This window comes from Petromyzon marinus, chromosome 19, assembly GCF_048934315.1.
Source record: "Petromyzon marinus isolate PM22_M1 ecotype Great Lakes invasive population chromosome 19, UKy_Petmar_22M1.pri1.0, whole genome shotgun sequence".
Lineage (NCBI taxonomy): Eukaryota > Metazoa > Chordata > Hyperoartia > Petromyzontiformes > Petromyzontidae > Petromyzon > Petromyzon marinus.
In genome coordinates, this window is record NC_133685.1 from 968,971 (window position 1) to 982,735 (window position 13,765).

Sequence of the window (13,765 nt, forward strand, 5' to 3'; positions counted from 1 at the left end):
TGTGCCGACATGAGTATGAAGCTTTGTGAATGAGAACAAAAATTTAATAAAAAGCGACTGTCATTGCCTGGTGTGCTGTGTAAACATCAGCACTGGGTGGAGGAAGGTGGCCAGGCACGGAAGAGGGAAGGAATGACGGCGAGGCGACTTGGGGAGGCCTTCATTCAGCAGTGGATCATTCACGTTTGACGAGGATGATAATTATGATCAGGAACCTCCTATGAGAGTGTGTGTATGGGTGTGCGTGTGTGTGAGTGCGTGCATATGGGTGTATGTGCGGGGTCTAGCCCGAGCGCACGTGCGTACCACGGGGTACTGCGCCAGGTCGTTGTAGGTGCGCCCAGCGATTGTGTTCAACTTCATCAGGTACTCGAAGTTCGAGATCTCCCGGTTCACCCATTTCTACCGGACATGAGCACAGAGCACGGGAAGGGGGCGGCGGGCAGGTGGGTGGATGGGAGGGGAGGTGAGGGGAGGGAGGGGAGGGAGGGGAACACTCTTAGAAGCTGCTGCTTCTAAGTGGCCTCTGAACGTGACATGTTGCAGGCTGACAACAAAAACAACAAACATTCGCAGGGGCAATAGACGAGAGGTGAGACGCTTTCTCCGCGAGCAGCCTCGGGTTGCAGTGGTCGCGATGCGGCAACGCTACCTGCGTGATCCCCGAGGCCTTAAGCAGCTCCTGCGGGGAGCGTGAGCCGTAGTAAACCAGGTTTGGGGGGCGCAGACCAACGATCCGGCTGTACACCCGGTTCCTGACCTACAGTGCCACAATCACCATCAAAATCACCATCGCCAGTGTCAGTCGCACCATCATGATTGCACCGTTGGAACCAAGCAGCCGAGTTATGCGATCCTAACCGCTGCAAGATGATTTCGAGGCCGTGACTTCGAAATCATTCCATACATGAAGATGGGTGGTGTGGTACACACCATGCACATCTGGTAGATCATACCAGCCTGTACCATAGTACAGGCTACAACTTATTTCCGTCATACACACACACATACTTTACACAGACGCAATTACCTCCCACCTATCTAAACAACACAGCGGCACGTGTTTGTGCCAGGCCAAGGTGCACACTTTAAGGCTATGTGAAGTGTCAAAAGTTTGCTAGCAATAGGTCACGGTGTTATCAGTTGACTGAGATGACTGGCAGATCCACCACCTGGATTCACACACGCCGTGCCACACACATGTACACATGCACACAGGTGCACAGGTGCACACACACACACACAGGCACGCAGAGGCACGCACCTCCTTGGTGAAGTTGAGGAAGTAGCTGGTCTGGTCGATGAAGAAGATCTCGAGTGCCGAGCGCCGCAGGTTGTACCGGCGGAGGTGAACCTCCCGCAGCTGCCATAGTGGGCACTTGAAGTCCAACCCCATGCCTGGGGCAGCACATGAACACTCATTCGTTCATTCATTCGTTCATCAGGGGGTGTGGCAGGACAGAGAAGGGCACACGTTCACCCACACGCACAAAGACGGGCAGACCTACACAGAAAAAAGATTCTCCGTGCAGCCAACAGAGACTGTTGGTACAAGTGCTGCTGCTACAGTGACGAGCACCGTCTGCGCTCGTTCCTCCCGCCCGCACCTTCCTCCTTGTCACCGGACAGGTCGTAGAAGTAGACGTGGTGCGTCGTGAGCTCCAGTCGCCCGGGCACGGCGTCCACCATCTTGATGAGCTGGCACTCCTCGGCCAGCACCAACTTCTCCTTCTGGCTCTGCTCGCCCTCGCCGGTTCCACTGGCGGGGGGCGGGAGGCGGAGCAGGACACGCGATAAAACAACGAGACGATCGGTCGACCGCCGAGTCGACGCGAACGCCGCGCAACTTGCCGTCGAACGCCGAGCGTGCCGGTGGGGGGCGGGGGGGGGGGCGGGGGGCGGTGCTCACAGCGGGGCGACGGGGGCGATCTCCTCCTCGTCCTCCAGCTTGTCCTCGTCCACCTCGTCTACCTTGGCTTCCTTCACGACCACGAGGGAGAGGCTGTCTGCCGGCACGGACACCTGCTGGGCGCCTGCCTCGTTGCGGGGAACACGGGAAGCGAGGTCAGAACACGAATGAACCCCGTTCGCGGTCGGCCACCGCTCTCGGCACCCGCCCTCGCCCCCGTGCAGCCACGGCACCGCGCCCCACGCCGCGCCACCGCACCGTGGTTATCCCTCAGCGCGCTGGACTCGCGGTGCGTCCGGAACGAGAGGTTGGGCTCCAGCTTGAGGCGCATGTCAGAGTCGGTCTCCGCGCTCGCAAGTCTCCAGTGGATGGGGGAAGCCTCCCTGCGTGAGCAAACAAACGTCACCGTCATGGTCATCGTACATTTATCAATAGTCGATGTGAGGTCTGTAAAGCGAGCGTGTCCTTATCGGCCCCATGGCCTTCTGGGAGTGATTTTTTTCGAGCAGCATTGGTTAAACACGAAAAACTCTGCAGCAGTTTCGACATTCAGTGTCTCATCAGCGGTCGGGCTTGCTTGATCCATTGCTGGTGAAATGCTAGATGCTTATTGAAAAGAACCACTCTGAAATTATGGATGATGGGATGTGTGGAAAAAAACCGTTTATTTTTTACATGGAGAAATAGATATGGGAATGAGGCGAATTGCCTGCTTACTTATTTTGTTAGTTATATTCTCGGTGACTACCTTGCGTTACTTCTGTAGGGCACAGCTCGTGCTTAAACAACGTCGACCGTCGTTGCGAAGCGTAGAATAGAGAGCAGCGCGATTCTCCTGGCAGCCCTGGCTGGCAAGGTGGGGGGTGGGGGGCGGAGGAGGGTGGAGGATACGAGACTCACGGGTCGGCCCAGGGTCCGCGCTCGCTCGAGAGGTAGCGCCGGGTGAGGCGCCACTGGCGCAGCGACGCGGTCAGGTGTGCCGCCTGTGCTTTGAGTGAGTTGTTGAAGCGCGCGCTCTCCCCCCGCGTGCGCCGGCGGAACGGCTCCACCACCTGGTCCTGCAAGCGGCCGTGGGGCGGAGGGGGCGACGCCCAGGGGTCAACTACGATTTGCTGGCCGCGGAAGCGCCGAAAATTGCGACGGCGTCGCGATTGCGATTCGTGGACACGACCAGGAGGATTCCGTCACGAGGATTTCAAGCCATGGTCGTAGAGCGCTTAGCTACTACGCAGGAAACACCCCCACTTACGTTCGCACCGTAAAAAAATTCAAGAAAATATAAACAAACAAAGCTAATGGTGTTGTAATACACTAAAACCGGACACCTGACGAAATCACCAATCAGTGGTGAGTAGAAGAAAGTAGGCGTTGCCCGTAGGGGCGTTTCTCTGCCCATATATGGTCTTGTGGAACCCGAATCGAGGTGTCTATTGATTCTACTCAATCGATCCGACAACCACATTAGACCATAGATACATTAGAGTTAATCACGGTGTTGATTCATGTGCAAGCGATCAACAGATCGAGTAAGTTAGTATAGCGTCCTGTGAAACACCCCCCCCCCCTTTTTTTGATTGGCTAATATCGGCACGACAGGCGATTCGCTTGCAGTGCATTTTTATCGCACAGCAGCGCCGCGAGGACGTGGGTAGAGAAGGCAGCGGTGGTGGCGGCGGGGGGGCGAGATTCGGGGGAACCTGGAACTTGCGCTGGCTCTCGTTGCGGAGGTGGTCGCGCCGGCACGAGGAGCCCATGAGTGCGTCGAAGCACGAGTTCCAGAAGCAGCTCATGCGGTCGTGGCCCTTGGCGAAGCGCTCCATCTCAAACTGGTTCATCAGCGGCAGCACCTGCGGAGGCGCCGCACGACACCACGGGGACAGCGCCGGTGGTGACCGGCTACGCACGGCTCGCGACGACGACGACGCGATTAGTTTACAATGCGACGCGTGCGTGCGCGCACGTTACGGCGTGACGACTTCGAGATATCAGTATTCCTTTTGTGCTTCGCTGTACTTCCAGTGCAAATAAAAGTTGGTTAAAAGTTTCTTTAACTCTCCAAACAAGGCACAAGGTCTTATAACCATTGCAATGTTAACATCTATCGTGCTCATAAAGCACTGGCTGTCAATTACACGAGTTTGTTATTTCACAAATATAAGCAAAAAGGGGCAATGACAATCCAGAGAGATATTTGGCAAAAATGGCGATAGATGGGTATATCGTGTCCCTGATATTCTACAATGTTTACATTGTGTTTCCATATCGCAGTGACCTGGCCGAGTGCACACGCCACTGCCACGATACAGCCGCTCCCCTGCGCCCACCACCACCACCACCACGGACATACCACGATGTCCACGAAGAGCCGCCACTCGGTCGAACGGCAGTAGACCTGGAAGTCGTCCAGACACGTGGGGCTGCCGTTGGGCACCGGCAGGCCCGGGAGGTGTTGCGCCAGTGCCAGCAGCTTGTGACAACGCTCCAGCAGAGCGTGCAGCATGGGCACCACGAAGGAGTCTGCCATGGGCCCGCCGCCGCCACCGCCGCCGCACTGACCCTGCGCGGGCATCGGTGCCTCCGTCGAACCGGTGGCACCGGTGCCCTCCTCTGCCGAGCGGTCCGTTTGCGGGTCCGGCGCGTTGCGGTCCGCCGGCCGGTTCGGTGGGTGGTCAGGGTCCTGGGTTCCAGGCCGAGACGACGGCTGCCCGGTCTCCCGCTGCGTCAGCCGGTTGAGGTCAACAGCGTGATCTGCCACCGCGGGAGATGTTTGTTCCTCGCCGACGGGAGGGGGGGTGTCGAACGCTGCCCGGTGGCGGGCCCCGTGTTCCGGCGCCGAGCGGCTCAGGGCGTCGTCCAGGCGGCCCAGCAGGTAGCCGGCCTCCTCGCGGCCTGACAGCGGCCGCGTCTGCAGCAGCGTGTGCAGCTTGGCAGCGGCAGTGGCGCACACCTGCAGACGGCACAACCGCGTTACTCCACAACGCAGGCCCGGGCGGGCAACCCCGGTCAACACGGCGCACGGGCACGCACGGCCGCGCACGGCCTCTCCGCTCCGACGCACCTGCGTGTCGCTGTGTGCGATGAAGCCCAGCAGGAGGCGCTGGCTGATGTGCGTCGTCTCGGAGAGGTCAAGCGGCGTGCCCAGCGAGGCCTGCCGCCCGCTCAGCGTGTCCAGCAGCGTCACCAGCCCCTCCATCACCTACAACGACAAAGACGAAGATCCCCCATGTCGCCTTTAACAGACTGTTGAGCAAGTGCTGTTAGCGAGTAGCACCTGTGAAGGCAGGATCAGCACTAAAGGGGGTGGGTGGCCAGCACCACGCCCCGGCTACCTTTGTCTCCCTCGTGGCGATGTTTACACACTGCACCCGGTACTCAATTGAGGCTGAGTCGACCTAGAGGAGGCCCAGGACCGGTTCAGATAATCGTCCCTGGTGTTGGCCATGAGCGGGAATCGAACTCTGGTCATCGGGTTCATAGCGCAGTGTGCCAACCGCTACACTTCTGTACGGCTTCGCCACACTCATCGACACACGCACACACACACACACACTAACGGATCAGTGAGCAAGACCCAGTGTTCGCGCAGCAAGAGCAGCAGCAGGAGGGTGCGGTTCCCCATCTCCCCACGTACCTTGAGACTCCAGAACTCGGGGCAGGCCTGGCCCTCGGTGATGAGGTGGTCCTGCACGAGGCGCAGCAGCCTCAGGGCGTTGTCGGCGAGCCCCGGCAGCGAGGCGAGTGCGGCGTCGCGCACGTCCGACACGCACGCCTCCAGCATGAGTTCCAGCAGGCTGTGCACGCGGTTAGACGCACACCGTCAGACGCGCATGCATGCATGCACGCACGTTCACGCACGCATGTGCACAGTTCGACAAATATATAGCCAGACACTGAAAGACGCAGACACGCATGGCTCAGACACACAGGCACTGAATCACGTACCATCTTAGGTACACAGACAGACACACATATATACGTATACACATGTACCGAAACACACACCCAAACGCATAGACAGGCCATTGGAAAAAGACAAAGATGCCACGTACAGCCATAAAGACGTGCTGTTAAGCGAGCTTCTATTAAGGTGGGCACGCCGCACGATGGCGTGTTAGGACCAGCCCCACGCGTGTTATGACCAGCCCCATGCGTGTTATGACCAGTCCCACGTGTGTTATGACCAGCCCCATGCGTGTTATGACCAGCCCCACGCGTGTTATGACCAGCCCCATGCGTGTTATGACCAGCCCCATGCGTGTTATGACCAGCCCCACGCGTGTTAGGACCAGCCCCATGCGTGTTATGACCAGCCCCACGCGTGTTATGACCAGTCCCACGCGTGTAATGACCAGCCCCGTGCGTGTTATGACCAGCCCCGTGCGTGTTATGACCAGCCCCACGTGTGTTATGACCAGCCCCACGTGTGTTATGACCAGCCCCGTGCGTGTTACGACCAGCCCCACGCGTGTTATGACCAGCCCCATGCGTGTTATGACCAGCCCCGTGCGTGTTATGACCAGCCCCATGCGTGTTATGACCAGCCCCACGCGTGTTAGGACCAGCCCCGTGCGTGTTATGACCAGCCCCGTGCGTGTTACGACCAGCCCCGTGCGTGTTATGACCAGCCCCGTGCGTGTTATGACCAGCCCCGTGCGTGTTATGACCAGCCCCACGTGTGTTATGACCAGCCCCACGCGTGTAATGACCAGCCCCACGCACGGCCACCTTTGTTGTCCCACCAGGTACTCACTTAAGGCTGTGTCGACCTCGGGCAGACCAAGGGCCGGTTCAGATATGTGCCAGGATAGGAACCGGGATTGCCCGGCGCATAGCGCAGCGCGCTAACCACTACACTTCCCGCTCGCCTATTAGTAGTGGCCCCGAGCCAGTGGTGCAAATTCCACATTCCCAGTCTCTCCACAGTTGGACCCCAATCACCACAAGGTGGGTGGACCAGCGACTGGGCGCAAGCTCAGAACTTTTTGACGGTTGGGTTGGAGCACTCTGCCGCCCGGCCCGCCCGTCCCGAGCCTCCACCCGCTTGCTCGAGGGGTCACGGGGGGGTCGTGGGGAAGGGGGTTGTGGGGGGATCGCGGGAGCGAGGGAGGGGATCGCCGAGGGTCTCACCAGCGCTTGATGTGGCTGGGTGGACGCAGCAGCAGGCAGCGGGAGCCCAGCTTGGTGAGCGCCGTGAACACCTGGCCGCGCTCGCGCCACGCCGTCTCGTCCGAGCCCTCCACGCCGTGCCACATGGCCGAGAAGAGCACGCTCACCAGCAGGTCGCACAGGTCCTCCTCCACGGGGACCTGCGGGGGAGGCAGGGGTCATGCGTGCCGCTCAGTGGACGCCGTTGAAGGTTTGGGGGCGAAAGACGGTGGTGTGGTGAAGTTGACATCGGCCCTGGTGTCGAGGAATTAATTCAAGCCCCCATCCCCCCCTTTCCAGTTCTCTTTCTCTAGAGATTCCAGCACCTGGTTCCTCTAGCCTGCAGTTGCACCGCCTGTACACTCGATTGCTAAGAGTAGGAGCAACGCTATGTGCTATTCCCTAAAAAGTGCAATCCACCTCCACTCCACCGACACCTCGCCCATTACCCTCACCCACACCTCACCCCCACACCTCACCCACCGATTGCTCCACATTGGAGAAGAACTCCTCGTTGAGGAGGCTCTCGTCGAAAGCGTCCGACAGCGATGACTCCTGGCGGCTCACGGATCCGGGGAACGGCTTCCACGTGTCGAGCGGGGACGGGGTGCTCGGCACGCTCCCCGAACCACCGCCGCCCCCCGCGGCTGGGGCGCCCGCCCCAAAGGACCCCCTGGAGCCCTGAGGGGCCCCGTGCGCGCACGCCCCCTCGGGCAGGGGGCTGTCGAGGGTCAGGTCGAAGGGCGAGTCGCGGAAGGGCGTGTGGGGCTGGTAGGAGAGCGAGGCGAGGCTGTCGCTCTCTCCGTCGCTGGCGCCCGCCGCACCGTCCCCGCCACCCAGGACGATGCCGTTGTTGAAGCTGAACGAGCCCTGGCAGCGCGCGCGCGTCGGCAAGTCGGAGGCCTCACCGGGGTCGCCGGATTGCCGGCTCAGTGGCTCCGATGCCTCCTCCGCCTGGCCGTTCCTGGGATGGCACACGCGCAGTTCAGTCTCGTTCGCAATTTGTGAAAATGGGTTAAGGTTTGTTTTGTTGCTTCCCAAGCCAATCACAGATCGATCGAATTCCGGATCAATTTCAAGATGGCACCACTGCCTTAAAGATCCGACAGAATCAGCCCTGCCTAGCTCTCCCCTCTTACCTTGCTCTACTCCCCTCCACGCACTCTCCTACTTCTCCCCTCTCATCTCGCTCAACTAACCCTCCGTGCTCAATAATCATTTCCTGCCGTCTCTGAGTCTCTGACCTCTGTATGAACCACGTGCTGGACAGCGTGTCCTGTCGGCACAGCTTGGCCTTGTGGTGCCCTCGGGGTCCCTTGTCCCCGTCCGCCCGGGTCACGACCTCTCCCTCGGGGATTACGGCGGCCCCCAGCGGCGGGGTGGCATCCGTGGGGCTGGCGGTGTCCATGGCCTGGGCGTTGGGGTTGGACTCCCAGGCCAGGAGACGGACGAGCGTGTCCTGCCAGCCCGTGCAACGCGCAATCTGCTGGATGGCGTCGTGCGAGTTGTACACGAGGTCAAACACCTGCAGGGAGGAGCGGGGGTCGAGCGGGAGAGAAGAAACATTCCGAGTCTATGAAAATGCTCGGAAGGAAACCAATGACACGAGAAATAAAAACATTCAAAGTCTTTAGAGGTGGCCGGGTGACCGAGTGGTGTGAATGCAAGTTACACCCCGTTGATGTCGCCAATACAGAAGGTGTCAAGGCATGACAGGTTGCCGGGTGGCTCAGTGGTGAGAGCGCTGAGCTGGCACCGCTAAGTGGGTGGGTTCGAGTACAGGTTTCAGCCGCGTGCGATTCAAACGGGTTCTCAGGTGTGGTGAGTTAATGATCTCAGCCGGGCCACCAATGGTGGCACAAAATACCCCCATCACATTACAATTGATCCTGAACTTCATTTGGCGAAAATTCCAGCTCTGAGAATTTGTGCACCATGATGCCAATTACGCAATCGTGATAAATAGTGTTAAAATAACAATAAATTAAATAAAACCCCGAGAGTATTTCAGCACGACTGCTCTGCTTATTACATGGGCACACACAGAGTGGGTCACACGGCAAGCAGCAGGCGTTTGGTGCGAGCCGTGGATCGAGAATCGGAGCAAAACCTTGGCTCTCCGGTCACCAGACCCCTTGCCAAGCCCAGCGCCGACTCACCTTCTTGCACACGGCATGCCTGACGGACAAGTCGGCCTTGCGGGAGAAGTGAACCACGGCCATGATGTCCTGGTAGTTGGGTGACGTGTCTGGGGTACAAGAAAGCATGTCACTCCTTGTCGGGCAAAAATTCAGCGGACACACGGGGGTCTAAACGACGCATCGATGTCATTCGCCACTCGATGTCGATCCTCAAAGCTCACGATGCCCTTTGCTGCCCACAACGAAGGCCCACAGCCTAAAGCAACCTGCTGTGCATGGTGATAATCCCGTCTGAGCACGACCCAAGCTCTGCTTAGCTTCTGAATAATTCAACTATTCTGATGAGATCGGACGCACGCCATGTGATTTCTCAAGGGCAAACTGCGTGTAAGGGGTTCATGTGAGTCTCAACGTTCACCCGAGAGGAGCGCTGCCACATGCCCGCTGGAGACGGGAGACACACCGACATTCGGCAATGCGACAAACATCCCAACACACGTGTTTTGAGACTGAGGCTTTTGTGAATAAATCAACTATTATTATGAACGATTATGATCTGTTTTGATCGAGGCTCTTTACACCGGGGCATCTTTGAGCCATTTCCACGTGATAAGTGACTTACTTTACATCTAGAACCTTTGAACGGGCATCCCTAGTTGCAGCTGTCCCTGCAAACAGCATTAGTCGGTCAGTAGGGGGCGATTATTGCTTGGTGTGTGTAATCGCAGTTAAGTAATTTGCAGATCATTTTTTTAATTTGGCAAAATTCAGACCTTGACACCGGAACACAATGGCCAGCTCATTTCAAACAACGTCCATTGCTAAGCGGAGACGTATTTTATCGTGACTTACCGGCGGTGACGATGATGAGCAGCATCCCTCGCACGACGGTGAGCGTGACGGGCATGTCAGCCTGCAGTGCCACCAGCCCCGCGAACAGCCCGTCCCGCAGACGCAACCGCTGCTTGCTCTTCTCCCCGATGCGCTCGCTGCGTAGCAGGCGCAGGAACAGCTGCAGAAACATGGGTTCCACTCGCTCGTTAGCGGTCGCGAGCTTCAGAATCGGAACTCCATTCCGTGCCCCCTCACACACAAATACAACTTTCATGTAGAGTCCACCGGCCTATCGGCTTTCTGGAAAAATTCTCATAAAACAGCATTTGTTTAAGCAGACAAACCCTGGATCGTGTTCTCTGGTGTGGGGAGGTGATGGTCTCAGCCCGGTCACCATCACTTAAAATTTGGTTTTGCAAGTAATTTTTGCAAAATTTACCACCTGCAGAGCAGGTGGTAAAGTGTTATTCTCCGCTGTTTGGACCAGCGGTCGCTTGAAGGGAACTCAGATTTAGCTCTGCGATATCCACGGGAGATTTGGACGGACGCTTCGTCTCGTGACGTGGTGCCAATTGTGCAATCGAGAAAAAACTGGGGAGACAATCCAACAACAAAAAGAGAGAGGGGATGGTGGGAAGACGGCGAGGCGTGGTGTGGCGGAGACTCACGCGGAAGAGCTTCTCACGCAGCACGTCCGAGTGCTTGCGCTGCAGTAGCAGCAGCGAGTAGAGGCCCTCGCACTGCCCGGCCTCTGTGAGCAGCAGCACCAGCTGCTCGTAGCTGGGCGACGGGCCCTTGGAGCGCAGTAGCGCCAGCAGCATGTCCAGGCACGCGTTGATCTGCGGTGGCGCGCAAGTGAACATCACCGGGGTTCACTGAGCTGGTAGTGTACAGGGTGCACCAGGTGTTAGGTCTATGAGTCTACGAGTCAAAAGTTAGAGTGGCCTCCTGCTCAACTAAGCATCGAAGCGGTGCTCATCTCCCATTCAAAGCCCTGTGCGAGGGGTGGAAATTCTTCATTCCTATGGCGTGGGCGAATCTATCCATAGGACAACCACTGCTGTGCTTCCACACAAAGTGGTACTCATTTCATGGATCCTGGAGGGATGATGGACTGAGAGAGCCACCAACCAGGATGTGACCTCGCAACTTATTGTGAGCCGGTGATTCGTGTGTTTGTGTGTCTGTATAATACAACAACAAAAACAACTGCCGTTTATTTTATCCACATAGCGTAACAAACGTCTCAGAGCGCAGCATATTGTGCAGCCTAGGGGAGCCCCTGACGGTGCTCTAATGGTTAGCACCCTGGACCCCTGACGGTGCTCTAATGGTTAGCACCCTGGACTGGCAATGCAGGGGTCGCCGGTTCAATCGATAGAACAATGGGGACACTTTATGAGATCCCACACTGCCTGTGTCCACCCAGCAGTCTAAATGTTGGTCGATCAGCAGGTTGCACGAGGTGGGGTAAAAAGTGGGGGTATTCCCACTTATTTTAAGACGTCTTCACCAGCGTGGAAAACTCGGCCACATAACCTCTAGAGGGACTTTCTCGAGCTCCCTGGAGTGAAGACCCCTGTGCCATTGGCCGAGCAGGATATTGTAGGGCTGCGCCTTTACCCCTTACATACATAAAGATTTGAAGCTGTCGTATTTATCCCCGAGAGTGTCAACAAGGAAACAAACCATAACATAGCGACGCCACAGCTGCACTGATAGATGATGAGAGTTGCCCGTGCCCCTGCCACCCTACCCACCTGCTCTTCTTCGCCAACAGAGGCCAGGAAGTTGATGATGCTCTGCACCTCGTCGCTCGACACCTCCTTAGTGATGTAGTACTTGATGAGGCCGAAGATGGCGGCTCGGATCACCCTGAGGTCGTCAGCGCACAGCTCCGACGAGCGGCTCCTGGGGAAAGGGGAGGCGGGGGGGTCAGAATCCACTCCACGTGCTCAACTACAGTCTACAACCTCGAACCTTTAAAGCCAATCATTTTCAACCTATTTGCTACGGCGGCCCTCAAACAGAATGGCGGCCCCCATGGCAATTCGCCTCTTTCTGTGCCCCCCGCCTCCAAACCCCAGCTCCTGGGTCCCCCATCCCTCAGGTTGTTATGATCACAATACTCAGAGAGATTGCCTGTCCACGCCTCTCGTCAACGCGGTGTTGGTGAGCGATGCGTTCCACGTTGTGTGTTTGTGTGTTTTGTCGTCGCCGACGAGACGCCAGTGCTCCCCGCGCGCAGTCAACATTGCCCCTGGGATCCATGCCGCAGGCTGCCCGGGGTTGAGACCCGCAGCTCGACCGAGCAAGGCGGTGAACTATTTATTTAAACTGAACTATTTTTATTTTACCAGCTAAGGCCGACTGAGCTATGTAGCTCCTTTTCAGAAGCGACCTGGTACAGATTATAGCCCAACAAAGTGGCTTATCACGTGGAACTATATAGCCGCAACCAAATATTCTAAACGCGTGACGTTGATTGTGGAAGGAAAAAACAGAGGATCCGGAGTAAAGTTCACGCGACCACGGGGAAAGAGACACGCAAACTCCAAATATACAGGCGGCAGGGTCAGGATTGAACCCACAACCCTCTGTATATCAGGCGAGGTAGTTAAGATCCTGCCATCATGGTAACGCCAAGCACGCTCTCACCCATAGTACGTGCGCACAACGTCCAGCAGGAACTGCACGCCGTAGCGCCGTCGGAACTGCTTGTGGTTGTCCTTGATGATTGTCGACAGGTACTGAATGTGTCCTGCACACACGGGGCACAAGCACACAGAGGCGTCCCACTCAGCGAGCGCCAAATCAGCACGGAATGCTCGGTGCACCAGGTGGTGGTGGTCGACAGCGGCGTGGCTGCCTTTGTCTCTCTCCCCGGTGGGGCCGACGTTGATCAACCTGCCCGTAAAGGCCGGTGCGAGATGGCAATTTGACCACGGTAGAATACCGTACGTAGCTTGAACCCCAATCCCCCAACAGTGGTGGTTTAACCCGACAGCCAGTTTGGGTGATGTTGGCCAAAGTCTTACACGGTGGAAGTGGCGTGTGGCGAACGGTGAGTGACGCGCTCACCTATGCGTACGGGGAAGTCGGCCTGGCTCCACAGACGGAAGTCGAAGAGCAGCGCTTGGTACACCTGGTGCAGCAGCAGCGCGTTGCTATCGATGACCGCCTCCACCAGCAGCTGGCACGCGGTCAGCACGCTCGCGTCCATGTGACGCTTCCCACTCTGCAGGGGAGTGGGGAGGTGGGGGGGAAAAAGGGAACGGGGGCGAGAGAGGAATCGGGGTTTAATTGCAGGTGGGCCTCTCTATGGATGAACAACCAAGAAAGTATTCCCGAGCCCACCTTCAAACCACGGGCGTGCCCTCAGTACCTGCAAGATGAGAGCGCCGACCGTGGCCATGCCCTGGCTCTGCGCCAGCGACTCCTGATTGGCCGGGTGGTTCCGCACGAAGTTGCGCAGCAGCAGCAGGAAGCAGGCCACGTGGCTTCCCTCTAGTCGCGCCTCTGCGAGCGAGCGACACGGCGGTTAGCGCGAGCGACGCGGCGGTTCACGCGTGAGCGATGTGGAAGTCTGGCGAGAGCAAGACGCCGAGCTCCTGCGTGCAGTGGAACCGCGTTGACCGCTCACAGCCCTGTGATGCTCCACCAGGCCGTGCTCTGTCTTCGGGAGTTGTACACCGTCAGTGTCGTGGCAGAACAATTTAGATTCACCCTAATACTG

The 13,765-nt window shown here is 57.7% G+C and overlaps 1 protein-coding gene across 2 annotated transcripts in view; it reads right to left on the reverse strand.

Annotated features, from left to right (window-relative positions):
* LOC116943965 (neurobeachin-like protein 1) overlaps positions 1-13,765 on the reverse strand; it is a 55,913-nt gene that overhangs the window by 10,508 nt on the left and 31,640 nt on the right. For both annotated transcript variants that reach the window (XM_032957352.2, XM_032957351.2), the window contains 21 exons: positions 13,415-13,548; positions 13,111-13,267; positions 12,688-12,790; positions 11,790-11,940; positions 10,698-10,868; positions 10,048-10,207; positions 9,214-9,302; positions 8,299-8,579; positions 7,538-8,018; positions 7,037-7,215; positions 5,541-5,700; positions 4,968-5,105; positions 4,257-4,856; positions 3,607-3,756; positions 2,810-2,967; positions 2,168-2,292; positions 1,910-2,033; positions 1,608-1,759; positions 1,265-1,398; positions 653-760; positions 307-402 (listed from right to left, as the gene is read on the reverse strand). In XM_032957352.2, the coding sequence (XP_032813243.2) occupies positions 307-402; positions 653-760; positions 1,265-1,398; positions 1,608-1,759; positions 1,910-2,033; positions 2,168-2,292; positions 2,810-2,967; positions 3,607-3,756; positions 4,257-4,856; positions 4,968-5,105; positions 5,541-5,700; positions 7,037-7,215; positions 7,538-8,018; positions 8,299-8,579; positions 9,214-9,302; positions 10,048-10,207; positions 10,698-10,868; positions 11,790-11,940; positions 12,688-12,790; positions 13,111-13,267; positions 13,415-13,548 (3,851 nt within the window). The remainder of the gene's footprint in view (positions 1-306; positions 403-652; positions 761-1,264; positions 1,399-1,607; positions 1,760-1,909; positions 2,034-2,167; positions 2,293-2,809; positions 2,968-3,606; positions 3,757-4,256; positions 4,857-4,967; positions 5,106-5,540; positions 5,701-7,036; positions 7,216-7,537; positions 8,019-8,298; positions 8,580-9,213; positions 9,303-10,047; positions 10,208-10,697; positions 10,869-11,789; positions 11,941-12,687; positions 12,791-13,110; positions 13,268-13,414; positions 13,549-13,765) is intronic.